General features: G+C 41.0%; 1 protein-coding gene across 3 annotated transcripts in view; it reads left to right on the forward strand.

The window, feature by feature from the left end:
• tiam1a (TIAM Rac1 associated GEF 1a) overlaps nucleotides 1-19,875 on the forward strand; it is a 219,818-nt gene that overhangs the window by 113,555 nt on the left and 86,388 nt on the right. For all 3 annotated transcript variants that reach the window (XR_006833819.1, XM_046316758.1, XM_046316759.1), the window contains exons 13-15: nucleotides 90-194; nucleotides 13,001-13,082; nucleotides 15,995-16,081. Coding sequence is in view for 2 of the 3 variants with exons in the window: in XM_046316758.1 (XP_046172714.1) it covers nucleotides 90-194; nucleotides 13,001-13,082; nucleotides 15,995-16,081 (274 nt within the window). In the remaining variant the exon portion in view is untranslated. The remainder of the gene's footprint in view (nucleotides 1-89; nucleotides 195-13,000; nucleotides 13,083-15,994; nucleotides 16,082-19,875) is intronic.

The following is a 19,875-nucleotide window of genomic DNA, read 5'->3' on the forward strand; positions in this document are numbered from 1 at the left end:
CTCTCTCTCTCTCTCGCTCTCTCTCTCTCGCTCTCCCCTCTCTCTCACTCTCACTCGACCCTTTTTAACTTCTACCTCTCCATCCCTAGGCCCATAAACTGGACCCGTCTAACTTCTACCTGCGTCTGAAGGTGTGTGTAGAGGATCAGCTGCTGCTATATGTTCCCAAAATGGAAGAAGACATCTCTGATCTGGTGAGGGAGAATAGAAGGAATATGTCATGTTGGTTAAATAGGATACACAAACAGACACTGTAAACCTAATTCACTGTGCTGTTATTTTTCATAAATAAACCTATTCAACATAGTTCAACCCTTATGGAAAAACCAGATGCATTTTTTTCACATGTGAAAATGCAAATTAATTTGTTCACATTTTAAAATGCAATTTTTTTCACATGTGAAAATGCAAATTATTTTTTTTCACACGTGAAAAGATGGTGTTAAATTTTTGTTGTCTCTTTTACAAAATAGTGCCCTCTCACTTGGTGTTATTTATTCTCACTGCTATTTGTATTATCAGTTAATCTAGCTATTCTCTCATTAATGATTTGATTTACTTATTTCAGCAATTTCAGGGTTTTCGTTATAGTTGTCTAATGTTGGTATTATTCAGTTTCAATGTTACTCCTGAATCACTATGATAAGTATAGTCGTTTTTCTCAAGGTTATTTTTACCCCCCTAGAGTCGAATCTAAATAACATAATTTTAAACAATTTAAAAATGGGTTTATCAGACCTTGACACATCTGTGGTGAGCAGGGTTTATCAGACCAGGACACATCTGTGGTGAGCAGGGTTTATCAGACCAGGACACATCTGTGGTGAGCAGGGTTTATCAGACCAGGACACATCTGTGGTGAGCAGGGTTTATCAGACCAGGACACATCTGTGGTGAGCAGGGTTTATCAGACCATGACACATCTGTGGTGAGCAGGGTTTATCAGACCAGGACACATCTGTGGTGAGCAGGGTTTATCAGACCATGACACATCATCTGTGGTGAGCAGGGTTTATCAGACCATGACACATCCCAAAAGTCTGTCGTTTCGAGAAAACGTCTGTAGCGTTCGAATGGTTTGTCCTGCAAAACTAGTATGACCCCTAAATGGAAAGGGGAGACTCTACGACCCCCACAAGTGTCATAGGACTTGTCTGAAGGTAACCTGTGGAAGATAGATTTGTGTCTACTACAAAAACGGGTTACAAATTTGTAAAAATAAATTTGTATTTTGTGTATATATATATATATATATATATATATATATATATATATATATATATATATATATATATATATATATATATATATATATATATACAGTACCAGTCAAAAGTTTGGACACACCTACCCATTCCAGAGTTTTTCTTTATTTGGACTATTTTCTACATTGTAGAATAATAGTGAAGACATCAAAACTATGAAGTAACACATATGGAATCATGTAGTAACCAAAAAAGTGTTAAACAAATCAAAAATATTTTTTATTTAAAATTCTTCAAAGTAGCCACCTTTTTCCTTGATGACAGCTTTGCACAATCTTGGCATTCTCTCAACAAGCTTCACCTGGAACGCTTTTCCAACAGTCTTAAAGGAGTTTCCACATATGCTGAGCACTTGTTGGCTGCTTTTCCTTCTCTGCGGTCCAACTCATCCCAAACCATCTCAATTGGGTTGAGGTCGTGTGATTATGGAGTCCAGGTCATCTGATGCAGCAATCCATCACTCTCCTTCTTGGTCAAATAGCCCTTACACAGCCTGGAGGTGTGTTGGGTCATTGTCCCGTTGAAAAACAAATGATAGTCCAGCTAAGCACAAACCAGATGGGATGGCGTATCTCTGCAGAATGATATGGTAGCCATGCTGGTTAAGTGTTCATAATGTGCCTCTTACAGTGTCACCTGCAAAGCACCCCCACACCATCACACCTCCTCCTCCATGCTTTACGGTGGTGGTATTTCATCCAATAGATATGGGAGTTTATATCACATTTGGATTTGTTTTAGAAATATTTTGGCGTCAGTGTGATCAGAGTTGAAGTCTGAAGTTTACATACAGTCATACATACAGTCATCAAAACTCATTTTTCAACCACTCCACACATTTCTTGTTAACAAACTATAGTTTTGGCAAGTCGATTAGGACATCTACTACATCTACTATTTCCATGACACAAGTAATTTTTCCATCAATTGTTTACAGTCAGATTGTTTCACTTATAATTCAGTGTATCACAATTCCAGTGGGTCTGAAGTTTACATACACTAAGTTGACTGCCTTTAAACAGCTTGGAAAATAAAATTTCAGAAAATGATGTCATGGCTTTAGAAGCTTCTGATAGGCTAATTGACATAATTTGAGTTAATTGGGGGTGTACCTGTGGATGTATTTCAAGGCCTACCTTCAAATTCAGTGCCTCCTCGCTTGACATCATGGGAGCATCAAAATAAATCAGCCAAGACCTCGTAAGAAAAATCGGAGACCTTCACAAGTCTGGTTCATCCTTGGGATCATTTGTACAAACAATAGTACCATGGGACCACGCAGCCGTCATACCACTCAGGAAGGAGACGTGTTTTGTCTCCTAGAGATGAATACTTTGGTGTGAAAAGTGCAAATCAATCCCAGAACAACAGCAAAGGACATTGTGAAGATGCTGGCGGAAACAGGTACAAAAGTATCTATATTCACAGTAAAACAAGTCCTATAGCGACATAACCTGAAAGGCCGTTCAGCAAGGAAGAAGCCACTGCTCCAAAACTGCAATTAAAAAGCCAGACTACAGTCTGCAACTGCACATGGGGACAAAGATTGTGCATTTTGGAGAAATGTCCTCTGGTCTGATGAAACTGATAGAACTGTTTGGCCATAATGACCATCGTTATGTTTGGAGGAAAAAGGGGGAGGCTTGCAAGCCAAAGAATACCATCCCAACCGTGAAGCACTGGGGTGGCAGCATCATATTGTGGGGGTGCTTTAATGCAGGAGGGACTGGTGCACTTCACAAAATAGATGGCTACATGAGGAGGGGAAAATTATGTGGATATATTGAAGCAACATCTCAAGACATCAGTCAGGAAGTTAAAGCTTGGTCGCAAATGGGTCTTCCAAATGGACAATGACCCCAAGCATTCTTCCAAAGTTGTGGCAAAATGGCTTAAGGACAGTAAAGTCAAGATATTGGAGTGGCCATCACAAAGCCCTGACCTCAATCCCATAGAATATGTGTGGGCAGAACTGAAAAAGCGTGTGCGAGCAAGGAGGCCCACAAACTTGACTCAGTTACACCAGCTCTGTTAGGAGGAATGGGCCAAAATTCACCCAGCGTATTGCGGGAAGCTTGTGGAAGGCTACCCGAAACATTTGATGCAAGTTAAACAATTTAAAGGTAATGCTAACAAATACTAATTGAGTGTATGTAAACGTCTGGCCCAATGGGAATGTGATGAAATAAATAAAAGCTGAAAATAATTCATTCTCTCTACTATTATTCTCACATTTCACACTTGTAAAATTTAAGTGGTGATCCTAACTGACATAAGACAGCGAAGTTTTACGAAGATTAAATGTCAGGAATTGTGAAAAACTGAGTTTAAATGCATTTGGCTGAGGTGTATGTAAACTTCCAACTTCAATATTAGGTATCTCTATATTTGGCAGGAGGTTAGGAAGTGCAGCTGAGTTTCCACCTCATTTTGTGGGCAGTGAGCACATAGCCTGTCTTCTCTTGAGAGCCATGTCTGCCTATGGCGGCCTTTCTCAATAGCAAGGCTATGCTCACTGAGTCTGTACATAGTCAAAGCTTTCCTTCATTTTTGGGTCAGTCACAGTGGTCAGGTATTCTGCCATTGTGTACTCTCTGTTTAGGGCCAAATAGCCTTCTAGTTTATTCTGTTTTTTTGTAAATTCTTTCCAATGTGTGAAGTAATTATCTTTTTGTTTTCTCATGATTTGGTTGTGTCTAATTGTGTTGCTGTACTGGGGCTCTGTGAGGTGTTTGTGTTTGTGAACCGAGCCCCAGGACAAGCCTGCTTAGGGGACTCTTCTCCAGGATCATCTCTCTGTAGGTGATGGCTTTGTCGTGGAAGGTTTAGGAATCACTTCCCTTTAGGTGGTTGTAGAATTTACAGCTATTTTTCTGGATTTTGATAATTAGTGGGTATCGGCCTAATTCTGCTCTGCATGCATTATTTGGTGTTCTACATTGTATACAGAGGATATATTTTGCAGAATTCTGCATGCAGAGCCTCAATTTGTGAATTCTTGGTTGGTGAGCAGAACCCAGACCTCACAACCATGAAGGGAAATGGGTTCTATAACTGATTCAAGTATTTTTAGTCAGATCATAATTTGTATGTCGAATTCTATGCTCCCTTTTATGGCGTAGAAAAGCCCTGCTTGCCTTGTCTCTCGTGAGAGTGGAATCTCGGCCCTCACTAGCATGAAAACTAAAGACAGGCACAGACTGTGTGTGGAAATGATTTAGACTGAGACTCTCTCCAATACAACCCAACATTGCAGAGTTATGTGCATCCTTTCAAACACACCCTTCTCATTAACCTGTGGTGAGTTATTCACACCCTTCTCATTAACCTGTGGTGAGTTATTCACACCCTTCTCATTAACCTGTGGTGAGTTATTCACACCCTTCGCATTAACCTGTGGTGAGTTATTCACACCCTTCTCATTAACCTGTGGTGAGTTATTCACACCCTTCTCATTAACCTGTGGTGAGTTATTCACACCCTTCTCATTAACCTGTGGTGAGTTCCTCACACCCTTCTCATTAACCTGTGGTGAGTTATTCACACCCCTCTCATTAACCTGTGGTGAGTTATTCACACCCTTCTCATTAACCTGTGGTGAGTTATTCACACCCTTCTCATTAACCTGTGGTGAGTTATTCACACCCTTCTCATTAACCTGTGGTGAGTTATTCACACCCTTCTCATTAACCTGTGGTGAGTTATTCACACCCTTCTCATTAACCTGTGGTGAGTTATTCACACCCTTCTCATTAACCTGTGGTGAGTTATTCACACCCTTCTCATTAACCTGTGGTGAGTTATTCACACCCCTCTCATTAACCTGTGGTGAGTTATTCACACCCCTCTCATTAACCTGTGGTGAGTTATTCACACCCTTCTCATTAACCTGTGGTGAGTTATTCACAATGTTCGATGAACAAATGAGGATTTATATATAAGATGGTTAAATAAAGAGCAAAATGATTGATTATTATGATATTATTATTTGTGCCCTGGTCCTATAAGAGCTCTTTGTCACTTCCCACGAGCCGGGTTGTGGCAAAAACTCACACTCATTCTTGTGTTTAATACATGTATCGTATAGTGTGTGTGTGTAACAAGCTTACAATGATGGCAAAAAAAACAACATTTGAGATGATGTGCTGACTCTGGTGCTAGAGGGGATACGCAGCTGGAGGTTGAATGTTTGAAGGGATACGGGACTATAAAAAGTTTGGTAACCACTGCTGTAGGGCAACAATGTCTAGATGGAATTTGTATTTGTAGTCCTGGCAACTGAATCTATTTTGGAGCACCATTATTTTAGTCTTACTGAGATTTACTGGCAGGGCCCAGGACTGGCAGGGCCCAGGACTGGCAGGGTCCAGGTCTGTTAGGGCCCAGGTCTTGTCAGAATCTGTTCAGAAAATCTAGGTGCTGCTGTAGGCCCTCCTTGGTTGGTGACAGAAGCACCAGATCATCAGCAAACAGCAGGGTGAATCCCGGGTGCTGCAGATTTTTCTAGTGCCCTTGCCAATTGTTGATATATAAATTGAAGAGGGTGGGGCTTAAGCTGCATCCCTGTCTCACCCCACGGCCCCGTGGGAAGAAATGTGTGTGTTTTTTTTTGCCTATTTTAACCGCACACTTGTTGTTTGTGTACATGGATTTTATAATGTTGTATGTTTTACCACCAACACCACTTTCCATCAATTCGTATAGCAGACCCTCATGTCAAATTGAATCGAATGCTCTTTTGAAATCAACAAAGCATGAGAAGACATTGCCTTTGTTTTGGTATGTTTATTTGTCAATTAGGGTGTGCAGGATGAATACGTGGTCTGTCGTATGGTAATTTGATAAAAAGCCAATTTGACATTTGCTCCGTACATTGTTTTCATTGAGGAAATGTACGAGTCTGATGTTAATGATAATGCAGAGGATTTTCCCCAAGGTTACTGTTGACGCATATCCCGCTGTAGTTATTGGGGTCAAATTTGTTGATATATAAGTTGAAGAGGGTGGGGCTTAAGCTGCATCCCTGTCTCATCCTGTTGAAAGAAATGTATGTTTTTTCCCCAAATTTGTAGCGTTGGGTTTTAAAATGTTGTATGTTTTTCCCCCAATACTGTTTTACATCAGTTTGTATAGCAGACCCAAATTGAGTCCGAAGCCTTTTGAAATCAAAAAAGCATGACAAGACTTTGCCTTTGTTTTGGTTTGTTTGTTTGTTTGTTTGTCAATTCGGGCGGCAGAGTAGTGTTTAGAGTGTTGGGCCATTAACCGAAAGGTTGCTAGTTCGAATTCCTGAGCTGACAAGGTAAAGATCAGTCATTTTGCCCCTCAAGAAGGCAGTTAATCCGCTGTTCCTAAGCTGTCATTGTTTGTTCTTAACTGACTTGCCTAGTTAAATAAATAAAGGGTGTGCGGGGTGAATATGTGGTTAATATGTGTGTAAAAATCTATTTGATATTTGCTCAGTACATTGCTCAGTTTCACTGAGGAAATAATGCAGATGATTTCCATCTCTCTCTCTCTCGCTCGCTCACTCTCTTCCTCCATCTCTCCCTATCTCTATCTATCTTCCTCCATCTCTCTCTCTCTCTCTCTCTCTCTCTCTCTCTCTCTCTCTCTCTCTCTCCATCTCTCGCTCTCACTCTCTTCCTCCATCCCTCCATCTCTCTCTCTCTCTCTCTTCTCTCTCATCTCTCTCTCTCTCTCTCTCTCTCTCTCTCTCTCTCTCTCTCTCTCCTCTTCCTCCATCTCTTCCTCCATCCCTCCATCTCTCTCTCTCTCTCTCTATCTCTCTCTCCCTACTCTCTCTCTCTCCCTATCTCTCTCTATATTCCTCCATCTCTCTCTCCCCCTCTCTCCCTTCTCTTTCTCTCTCTCGCTCTCTCTCTCTCGCTCTCTCTCTCTCTTTCTCTACCCTCTCTTTCCCTCTATCTCTCTATCTCTCTCTGTCTCTCTCACTCTCTCTCCATCTCTCGCTCTCTCTCGCTCTCTCTCCCTCTCTCCCTCTCTCTCTCACACACACTCTCTGTAATGTGACACAAGAGTATTTATCCATGGTGACTTAAACACACTAGGCTACTGTTTCAGTTTGGGTATTCATACACACAGCTGTGTGTTCACATGTAGCCACTGCTGAGGCCACTAAGAGGTCAAAGGTCAAAGGTAACGTTAACGAAAGCTGCTGGGCAAATACACACACTCTTTGTTTTTGGGGTGTAGGGTTGGTGTGAGGTTAGGGTCATTAAAAACTGGAATGCTGTGATACTTCAAGCAGGGTTAGGGTCTTTAAAAACTGGAATGCTGTGATACTTCAAGCAGGGTTAGGGTCTTTAAAAACTGGAATGCTGTGATATACAGGGTTAGGGTCTTTAAAAACTGGAATGCTGTGATTCAAGGGTCTTTAAAAACTGGAATGCTGTGATACTTCAAGCAGGGTTAGGGTCTTTAAAAACTGGAATGCTGTGATACTTCAAGCAGGGTTAGGGTCTTTAAAAACTGGAATGCTGTGATACTTCAAGCAGGGTTAGGGTCTTTAAAAACTGGAATGCTGTGATACTTCAAGCAGGGTTAGGGTCTTTAAAAACTGGAATGCTGTGATACTTCAAGCAGGGTTAGGGTCTTTAAAAACTGGAATGCTGTGATACTTCAAGCAGGGTTAGGGTCTTTAAAAACTGGAATGCTGTGATACTTCAAGCAGGGTTAGGGTCTTTAAAAACTGGAATGCTGTGATACTTCAAGCAGGGTTAGGGTCTTTAAAAACTGGAATGCTGTGATCTCAAGCAGGGTTAGGGTCTTTAAAAACTGGAATGCTGTGATACTTCAAGCAGGGTTAGGGTCTTTAAAAACTGGAATGCTGTGATACTTCAAGCAGGGTTAGGGTCTTTAAAAACTGGAATTAAAACTGGTTAGGGTCTTTAAAAATGGAATGTGATACTTCAAGCAGGGTTAGGGTCTTTAAAAACTGGAATGCTGTGATACTTCAAGCAGGGTTAGGGTCTTTAAAAACTGGAATGCTGTGATACTTCAAGCAGGGTTAGGGTCTTTAAAAACTGGAATGCTGTGATACTTCAAGCAGGGTTAGGGTCTTTAAAAACTGGCTGATACTTCAAGCAGGGTTAGGGTCTTTAAAAACTGGAACTCAAGCAGGGTTAGGTCTTTAGGGTCTTTAAAAACTGGAATGCTGTGATACTTCAAGCAGGGTTAGGGTCTTTAAAAACTGGAATGCTGTGATACTTCAAGCAGGGTTAGGGTCTTTAAAAACTGGAATGCTGTGATACTTTTGCAGGGTTAGGGTCTTTAAAAACTGGAATGCTGTGATACTTCAAGCAGGGTTAGGGTCTTTAAAAACTGGAATGCTGTGATACTTCAAGCAGGGTTAGGGTCTTTAAAAACTGGAATGCTGTGATACTTCAAGCAGGGTTAGGGTCTTTAAAAACTGGAATGCTGTGATACTTCAAGCAGGGTTAGGGTCTTTAAAAACTGGAATGCTGTGATACTTCAAGCAGGGTTAGGGTCTTTAAAAACTGGAATGCTGTGATACAGGGTTAGGGTCTTTAAAAAGAATGGGTTAGGGGGTCTTTAAAAACTGGAATGCTGTGATACTTCAGGGTTAGGGTCTTTAAAAACTGGAATGGGTTAGGGGGTCTTTAAAAACTGGAATGCTGTGATACTTCAAGCAGGGTTAGGGTCTTTAAAAACTGGAATGCTGTGATACTTCAAGCAGGGTTAGGGTCTTTAAAAACTGGAATGCTGTGATACTTCAAGCAGGGTTAGGGTCTTTAAAAACTGGAATGCTGTGATACTTCAAGCAGGGTTAGGGTCTTTAAAAACTGGAATGCTGTGATACTTCAAGCATGGTTAGGGTCTTTAAAAACTGGAATGCTGTGATACTTCAAGCAGGGTTAGGGTCTTTAAAAACTGGAATGCTGTGATACTTCAAGCAGGGTTAGGGTCTTTAAAAACTGGAATGCTGTGATACTTCAAGCAGGGTTATGGGTCTTTAAAAACTGGAATGCTGTGATACTTCAAGCAGGGTTAGGGTCTTTAAAAACTGGAATGCTGTGATACTTCAAGCAGGGTTAGGGTCTTTAAAAACTGGAATGCTGTGATACTTCAAGCAGGGTTAGGGTCTTTAAAAACTGGAATGCTGTGATACTTCAAGCAGGGTTAGGGTCTTTAAAAACTGGAATGCTGTGATACTTCAAGCAGGGTTAGGGTCTTTAAAAACTGGAATGCTGTGATACTTCAAGCAGGGTTAGGGTCTTTAAAAACTGGAATGCTGTGATACTTCAAGCAGGGTTAGGGTCTTTAAAAACTGGAATGCTGTGATACTTCAAGCAGGGTTAGGGTTAAAAACTGGAATGCTGGTCTTTAAAAACTGGAATGCTGTGATACTTCAAGCAGGGTTAGGGTCTTTAAAAACTGGAATGCTGTGATACTTCAAGCAGGGTTAGGGTCTTTAAAAACTGGAATGCTGTGATACTTCAAGCAGGGTTAGGGTCTTTAAAAACTGGAATGCTGTGATACTTCAAGCAGGGTTAGGGTCTTTAAAAACTGGAATGCTGTGATACTTCAAGCAGGGTTAGGGTCTTTAAAAACTGGAATGCTGTGATACTTCAAGCATGGCCACATCAGAGTCTAGTTGTTCAGGACTTCTAGAAAATACTTGATATTGGATTTGAGGTCATAGCTTTCCGACTGTTAAACTCTGAAACGCAATCGGTAAGATTGCTTGTGGTGATGTTGAGACGCTGAGACATTTAACAACCATCTATGATCTCTAACACAGATCTGATCTCTAGCACATATAGTTCATTTGTAAAGTATTCACACCCCTTCCCTTTCTCCATATTTTGTTACATTACAGCCTTATTCTGAAATAGATTAAATAAATAAAAAATCTTCATCAATCTACACTTAATTACTACTTAAAATGACAAATGTATAAAAATAATAAAAACATGAGATACACATATTTACATATTACATATGTACATATTACATATGTACATACTTATTTACATATTGCATGATTACATATTTACATAATTACATATTACGTATTCACATATTACATATTTACATATTGCGTATTTACATATTATTTACATATTACGTATTTACATATTGCATAATTACATATTTACATAATCACATATTCCGTATTTACATATTCCGTATTTACATATTACGTATTTACATATTACGTATTTACATATTACGTATTTACATATTACATATGTACATAGTACGTATTTACATATTACATATGTACATATTACGTATTTACATATTTACATATTACGTAATTACATATTACATCGTTACATATTACGTATTTACATATTACATATTTAAACATTACGTATTTACATATTACGTATTTACATATCACATATTTACATATTACGTATTCCAACCCTTCGCTCAGTTGCATCCTGTTTCCATTGACCATCCTTGAGATGTTTCCACCTGTAGTAAATTCAATTGATTGGACATGATTTGGAAAGGCACACACCTGTTTATATGAGTTGACAGTGCATGTCAGAGCAAAAAAACAAGCCGTGAGGTGGTAGGGATTGTCCGTAGAGCTCCAAGACAGGAGACAATCTGTGGAGTCAGGCCTTGGTCAGGGAGGTGACCAAGAACCGGATGGTCACTCTGACAGAGCTCCAGAGTTCCTATGTGGAGATGGGAGAACCTTCCAGAAGGACAACCATCTCTGCAGCACTCCACTAATCAGTCATTTATGGTAGAGTGGCCAGACGGAAGCTACTTTGCAGTAAAAGGCACGTAACAGAATGCTTGTCTAAAGTCTCTCAGACCATGAGAAACCAGATTCTCTTGGTCTGAAAGCCAAGCATCACGTCTGGAGGGAACATGACATCATCCTTACGGTGAAGCATGGTGGAGGCAGCATCATGCTGTGGGGATGTTCTAATACAGATATCTAATGTGATCTCTAATACAGATCTCTAACGTGATCTCTAATACAGATCTCTAACGTGATCTCTAATACAGATATCTAATACAGATCTCTAACGTGATCTCTAATACAGATCTCTAACGTGATCTCTAATACAGATATCAAACGTGATCTCTAATACAGATCTCTAACGTGATCTCTAATACAGATATCTAATACAGATCTCTAACGTGATCTCTAATATCTCAGATCTCTAATACGTGATCTCTAATACAGATCTCTAACGTGATCTCTACAGATCTCTAACGTGATCTCTAATACAGATCTCTAACGTGATCTCTAATAGAGATCTCTAACGTGATCTCTAATACAGATCTCTAACGTGATCTCTAATACAGATCTCTAACGTGATCTCTAATACAGATCTCTAACGTGATCTCTAATACAGATCTCTAACGTGATCTCTAATACAGATCTCTAACGTGATCTCTAATACAGATCTCTAACGTGATCTCTAATACAGATCTCTAACGTGATCTCTAATACAGATCTCTAACGTGATCTCTAATACAGATCTCTAACGTGATCTCTAATACAGATCTCTAACGTGATCTCTAATACAGATCTCTAACGTGATCTCTAATACAGATATCAAACGTGATCTCTAATACAGATCTCTAATACAGATCTCTAACGTGATCTCTAATACAGATATCAAACGTGATCTCTAATACAGATCTCTAATACAGTGATCTCTCTCTAATACAGATATCTAATACAGATATCAAACGTGATCTCTAATACAGATATCAAACGTGATCTCTAATACAGATCTCTAACGTGATCTCTAATACAGATATCTAATACAGATCTCTAACGTGATCTCTAATACAGATCTCTAACGTGATCTCTAATACAGATCTCTAACGTGATCTCTAATACAGATCTCTAACGTGATCTCTAATACAGATCTCTAACGTGATCTCTAATACAGATCTCTAACGTGATCTCTAATAGAGATCTCTAACGTGATCTCTAATACAGATCTCTCTAATACAGATCTCTAACGTGATCTCTAATACAGATCAGATGATCTCTAAACAGATCTCTAACGTGATCTCTAATACAGATCTCTAACGTGATCTCTAATACAGATATCAAACGTGATCTCTAATACAGATCTCTAACGTGATCTCTAATACAGATCTCTAACGTGATCTCTAATACAGATCTCTAACGTGATCTCTAATACAGATATCAAACGTGATCTCTAATACAGATCTCTAACGTGATCTCTAATACAGATATCAAACGTGATCTCTAATACAGATATCAAACGTGATCTCTAATACAGATCTCTAATACAGATCTCTAATACAGATCTCTAACGTGATCTCTAATACAGATATCTAATACAGATATCAAACGTGATCTCTAATACAGATATCAAACGTGATCTCTAATACAGATCTCTAACGTGATCTCTAATACAGATCTCTAACGTGATCTCATATACAGATCTCTAATACAGATAGTTTGCTGAACTAACCTAACATGATGCGTAACCTTCACTGACACCCCAATAATTGTGTTGGCTCCCTGAGCTAATGCCTGGGCTTAAACTCAATGGGCCAAAGCAGTTTTTTGAGGAGTGAAAATGACCTGCTATACATGTGTCACGGGAAGGATTTGACCCCTGGTCTCCCACGGGAGAAACCAACATCTTGACGGTGAGAGTGAAGTCTCAGGGCAGGACTACGTCATGATATCCAGTGCAATGATGAGACTGATTGTAATCCTCCTTTTTCTGCAGCTCTACAAAGAGATAGAAATATGTCCCAAAACCACCAAGCTGATCCGCTTCGACAAAGCTGAGTCCTGCACGTTGGGATACGGTAGGTCTTGCTCAGTTGATTGTTTTAGCAGATTCTAAATTAGAATTTAGAATTTAAATTAGAGTTTAGAATCTCCATCGTTCATTGAAGTTGATTGAAGCTCATTTCTTCCTGATGTAGCCAGCCACTTTCACTAGTAAAAGTGGACAAAACTCTGAAGTGAAACGACGACAAGTGAACCATAATGTTTGTGTATTGAAAATCTAATAATGAATTTGGTCAAGTTAGTGTTAGTTAGTGTTAGAGAGGAGAGAAAAACGGTTTCCTATCAATAATGATAAAACTATTCAGGTATAGACGACCTTGATGAGAAACTATTGAAAATGGTAGCAGACTGTATTACCACCAGGTATAGACGACCTAGATGGTAAACTATAGACAACCTAGATGGTAAACTACTGAGAATGGTAGCAGACTGTATTACCAGCAGGTATAGACAACCTAGATGGTAAACTATAGACAACCTAGATGGTAAACTATAGACAACCTAGATGGTAAACTACTGAGAATGGTAGCAGACTGTATTACCAGCAGGTATAGACAACCTAGATGGTAAACTATAGACAACCTAGATGGTAAACTATAGACAACCTAGATGAGAAACTATTGAGAATGGTAGCAGACTGTATTACCACCAGGTATAGACAAACTAGATGGGAACCTACTGTATTACCACCAGGTATAGACGATCTAGATGGGAACCTACTGTATTACCACCAGGTATAGACAAACTAAATGGGAACCTACTGTATTACCACCAGGTATAGACGACCTTGATGAGAAACTATTGAGAATGGTAGCAGACTGTATTACCACCAGGTATAGACGAACTAGATGGGAACCTACTGTATTACCACCAGGTATAGACGATCTAGATGGGAACCTACTGTATTACCACCAGGTATAGACAAACTAAATGGGAACCTACTGTATTACCACCAGGTATAGACGACCTTGATGAGAAACTATTGAAAATGGTAGCGGACTGTATTACCACCAGGTATAGACAAACTAGATGGGAACCTACTGTATTACCACCAGGTATAGACAAACTAGATGGTAATACAGATACCTAACATATTATTGAGAAAGGTAGCAGACTGTATTGCCACCCTTATTTTTCATGCCTTTAAAGCCTAAAGGTGTGTGTGTCCACAGTTGTGGAAGGAAGCTAAAGTCATTTCACTACCTAAACATAGTAAAGCACCCTTTTTACTGGCTCTAACAGCCGACCAATCAGCTTGCGGCCTGATCTTCGTAAACTGATTTTGTTTGAACAAATAAAATGCTATTTTTCAGAGGACAAGTTAACTACTGACTTTAAGCATGCATATAGCGAAGGGCACTCATCTTGTACTGCACTGACTCAGATGACTGATAATTGGCTAAAATAAATTGATAATGAGATGATATTGTTAGATTTCAGTGCAGCCTTTTGATGTTATTGATCATAAACTGTTATTGAAGAAACTCACTTGCTTTGGCTTTACATCACCTGCCATCACATGGTTGGAGAGCTAATTAGCCAATAGAACCCAGAGAATGTTCTTTACGGGAAGCATCTCTAACATCAGATGCGTCCCTCAGGGCAGTTGCCTTGGGCCATTACTCTTCTCTATTTTGACTAATGATTTGCCACTGGTCTTAAAAGAAGAAGCTAAAATCACTATGTATTCTGATGATTGCTGTACTCTACACATCAGCACCTACAGCCAGTGAGCTCACTGAGACTCTTAGTAAGGTGTTACAGTCAGTGTGGATCATTAACAATGAACTAGTCTTATTAAATACATCTACAACTAAAAGCACAGTATTTGGTTCAAAACATTCTCTTAGACCTAAACCTCAAACTGGAGCTGTGTATAAAGGACCATTGAACAAGTTAAAGAAGCTGAACTCCTAGGAGTAACACTGAATGGTCAGCTATCATAGTCAAGTCATGCTGACAACATCGTGAAGATGGGGAGAGGTACTGTATGTCTTTCATAAAAAGACGTTCTGTGTTTTTGCCACAAAGATCAACTGTACTAGTTATTCAGACTCTGGTCTTCTCCCATTTTGAATACTGTCCGGTAATACTGTCAAGTGCAGCAAAGAAAGTCCTAGCAACGTTGCAGCTCAAAACAGAGCAGCATGCCTCGCCCTTAACTACACACACAGAACTGACATCAACAACATGCACAATAGTCTTTCCTGGTTGAGGAGTGAGGAGAAAAGAGACTACTTATCGTCTAATCTTTTTAAGAAACATTTGTGTCTTGAAAATTCTTAACCACTTGTATAATCTATTTGCAAACAGTTTAAGCAGACATAAATACCCCCACCAGGCATGCCCTTATGGGTTTCTTCACAGTACTCAAACCAAAAACAGATTTAGACATATGAATATGTACAGTACCAGTCAAAAGTTTGGACACACCTGTTGGAAAAGCATTCCAGGTGAAGCTGGTTGAGAGAATTCCAAGCGTGTGCAAAGCTGTCGTCAAGGCAAAAGGGTGGCTACTTTGAAGAATCTAAAATATACATTTTGATTTGTTTAACACTTATTTTGGTTACTACATGATTCCATATGTGTTATTCCATAGTTCTGATGTCTTCACTATTATTCTACAATGTAGAAAATATTTTTTTTTTAAATAACAAAAAACCCTTGAATGAGTAGGTTTGTCCGAACTTTTGACTGGATCTGTATGTATGAATAGTGTATAAATAGTATTTTTGTTGTCTCGAACTCTTTTATTCGAATGTAATGTCCTTGTCTATAACTGTTCTGTACTTTGTCATGTATTTCTACGTTTTTTATATTTTATATTCTATTTATATATTATATTTATATTATTATTTATAGGAAGAGTAGCTCCTGCATGTGCACTAAGCTATTGGGTATCCTGACAAACTAAATCTCTCTCCAGGTTTCTCCATAGCAGTAGTAGACGAGGAGGGGACTCAGCAGCTCCATATCACTGAAGTAAATGCAGGAGGACTGGCTTCTGCTAAAGGTACAAAAACACACACCTGAAAATCGAACCGACAACCCTCCGGTTGAAAGCTTGCTTCTCTAACCTTAGTAGTACATGTCGACCCCTCTTAGACGTGCTGCAGACAGGCCCCTTATCTCCCATTTCTGGACTAAAAGCACTTTTGAGGACTTAATCTGGGTTCGGGAAACCAGCCCATAATGCATAGAGCTGACATGATAGTCTACTCTGTCCCCCTGTTGGAAGGAGGCTAGTTCACCGTGAGGTTGTAGCTGGATGTGATCTCATGCATTAGCATTGTAAATGATGCTAGCGGTGGCTAGCTGGAATCTAATGCATTAGCATTATAAATGATGCTACCAGTGGCTCGCTGGAAACTAATGCATTAGCATTATAAATTGTGCTAGTGGTGGCTAGCAGGAATCTAATGCATTAGCATTGTAAATGATGCTAGCGGTGGCTAGCTGGAAACTAATGCATTAGCATTATAAATTGTGCTAGCGGTGGCTAGCTGGAAACTAATGCATTAGCATTATAAATTGTGCTAGCGGTGGCTAGCAGGAATCTAATGCATTAGCATTATACATTGTGCTAGCGGTGGCTAGCTGGAAACTAATGCATTAGCATTATAAATTGTGCTAGCGGTGGCTAGCAGGAATCTAATGCATTAGCATTGTAAATGATGCTAACAGTGGCTAGCTGGAGGCTCTATGACTTATTCTCCATGGAGAAGTATAGAGACCTTCTGGCAGAGAGACAAATATTTAAGTAGAGCATGCGATGGAGTGTGTGTGTGTGTGTGTGTGTGTGTGTGTGTGTGTGTGTGTGTGTGTGTGTGTGTGTGTGTGTGTGTGTGTGTGTGTGTGTGTGTGTGTGTGTGTGTGTGTGTGTGTGTGTGTGTGTGTGTGTGTGTGTGTGTGTGTGTGTGTGAGGGAGAGAGAGTGTTTGTGTTCAGGAGAATGAATGGTAATGCACTAGTGGTAGGCCTGAGGGTGTGTGTGTGTGTGTGTGTGTGTGTGTGTGTGTGTGTGTGTGTGTGTGTGTGTGTGTGTGTGTGTGTGTGTGTGTGTGTGTGTGTGTGTGTGTGTGTGTGTGTGTGTGTGTGTGTGTGTGTGTGTGTGTGTGTGGGAGAGAGAGTGTTTGTGTTCAGGAGAATGAATGGTAATGCACTAGTGGTAGGCCTGAGGTGTGTGTGTGTGTGTGTGTGTGTGTGTGTGTGTGTGTGTGTGTGTGTGTGTGTGTGTGTGTGTGTGTGTGTGTGTGTGTGTGTGTGTGTGTGTGTGTGTGTGTGTGTGTGTGTGTGTGTGTGTGTGTGTGTGTGTGTGTGTGTGTGTGAGAAGGGCAATTTGAAAGCACGAAAGACCAGAGGGTGTGTTAGGAAACCAGGCCAGCGCTGGACAAATAGCCCCACGTCTCTCTATGACATCATTACACACACGTAGAGCTAGAGGGACGATAACCCTCTTTGTCCAACAGAGACTCTCTCTCTACAACTGCCATATACACATCTCAGACAACTGGGTCACGCCTTCAGGCCGTGTGTGTGTGTGTGTGTGTGTGTGTGTGTGTGTGTGTGTGTGTGTGTGTGTGTGTGTGTGTGTGTGTGTGTGTGTGTGTGTGTGTGTGTGTGTGTGTGTGTGTGTGTGTGTGTGTGTGTGTGTGTGTGTGTGTGTGTGTGTGTGTGTGTGTGTGTGTTCAGAGCTTGAATGGCAATGAGACAGGATTAATGGTAGGCTTTGAGGGTGTGTCTGTGCAATCCAAAGCCTGTTCATTCTCAGCACGGCGCATTAGTCCAGCCACTGCTTCTATCGGAAGGGATGTGAATTGAGATTGACGTCTGGCCCTATAGGGACGCTTGCTGCTACAGTAATAACAACGTGTGTATATTCTGTTTTATTCTCTCAGACAGTCATTCTAACCTCCCTGCCGACTGGACACCCTCTGTCCTCTTCTATATAGTATTTAGACATGCCACTTTCTTCCAAAGAAACTTAATGTAGTGCAAACACTTATACGTGTATGAGGGGGCCCCCCAGGGGCGAATTGAACCCACAATCCTGCTGTTGCACCATGGGAGTCTACTTTACTGAGCAAAACAGGATCCTGCATCGGGACAGAGACAAGAGCATTCAGAAATCCAAGACTGCTTTTCACAGTCCAATTTGCATAATTTGATTTAATCGATTCTAATTGGCTGGCTATTTGATTGTTAATTACCAATTTGGACTGCGCAGACACGGTTGGTGAAAGGAGGCGGGACTCGAGCCAGTCAATCAAAGGGCTTTGTCCAATACAATGCATTCTTCTGTCCTTTGTTCAGGTAACCGCCGGTCTATGTGTTAGTGGATAGGAAAAGACCAGGTGTTCCCCACACTACATACTGCTTACCTTAATCCAACGGTGTTCGGATCAGTGGTTGCTTCAAGGAAGGAGGGAAGAAAGGAAGCTTCTTTTTCCTTATCTGTCTAGAGCTTGAGTTAATCCTACAGCAGTTGGAAAAAAGGGAGAGAGGGAAGAAGGAAAAGGGAGAGAGGGAAGAAGGAAAAGGGAGAAAGGGAAGAAGGAAAGAGAGAGGGAAGAAGGAAAAGGAGAGAGGGAGACAGGAAAAGGAGAGGGAAAAGGATGGAAGAAAGGATGGAGAGAGGGAAATGATGGAGAGAGGGAGACAGGAAAAGGGAGAGAGGGAAGAAGGAAAAGGGAGAGGGAAGAAGGAAAAGAGAGAGAGGGAAGAAGGAAAAAGGAGAGAAGGAAGAAGGAAAAGGAGAGAGGGAGACAGGAAAAGGAGAGAGGGAGACAGGAAAACGGAGAGAGGGAAAAGGATGGAGAGAAAGGATGGAGAGAGGGAAAATGATGGAGAGAGGGAGACAGGAAAAGGGAGAGAGGGAAGAAAAGGATGGAGAAAAGAGGGGAGAGAGGGAAAAGTTGAGAGGGGAGAAGGGAGAGAGGGAAGAAGGAAAAAGGAGGGAGAAGGAAAAGGAAGGAAAAGGAGAGAGGGAGAGGAGAGGAAAAGGAGGAAAAGGAGAGGGAGACAGGAGGGAAGAAGAGAGAAGGGAAAAGGGAAAAGGATGGAGAGAAAGGATGGAGAGAGGGAAAATGATGGAGAGAGGGAGACAGGAAAAGGGAGAGAGGGAAGAAGGAAAAGGATGGAGAAAGGGAGAGAGGGAAAAGGATGGAGAGAGGGAGAGAGGGAGAGAGGGAAAGAAGGAAAAGGTTGGAGAGAGGGAGAGAGGGAAAAGGATGGAGAGAAAGGATGGAGAGAGGGAGAGAGAGAAAAGGAGAGAGAGAAAGGATGGAGAGAGGGAGAGAGGGAAAAGGAGAGAAAGAAGAAGGAAAAGGATGGAGAGAGGGAGACAGGAAAAGGAGAGAGGGAAGAAGGAAAAGGATGGAGAAAGGGAGAGAGGGAGAGAGGGAAAAGGATGGAGAGAGGGAGAGAGGGAAATGTTGGAGAGAGGGAGAGAGGGAAAAGGATCGAGAGAGGGAGAGAGGGAGAGAGGGAAAAGGGTGGAGAGAGGGAGAGAGGGAAAAATGATGGAGAGAGGGAGAGAGGGAAAAGGTTGGAGAGAGGGAGAGAAGGAAAAGGTTGGAGAGAGGGCGAGAGGGGAAAGGTTGGAGAGAGGGAGAGAAGGGAAAGGTTGGAGAGAGGGAGAGAGGAAAAGGTTGGAGAGAGGGAGAGAGGGAAAGGTTGGAGAGAGGGAGAAAAGGAAAAGGTTGGAGAGAGGGAGAGAGGAAAAGGTTGGAGAGAGGGAGAAAATGAAAAGTTTGGAGAGAGGGAGAGAGGGAAAGGTTGGAGAGAGGGAGAGAGGGAAAAGGTTGGA

This window comes from Oncorhynchus gorbuscha, linkage group LG20 (assembly GCF_021184085.1).
Source record: "Oncorhynchus gorbuscha isolate QuinsamMale2020 ecotype Even-year linkage group LG20, OgorEven_v1.0, whole genome shotgun sequence".
Taxonomy (NCBI): Eukaryota; Metazoa; Chordata; class Actinopteri; order Salmoniformes; family Salmonidae; genus Oncorhynchus; species Oncorhynchus gorbuscha.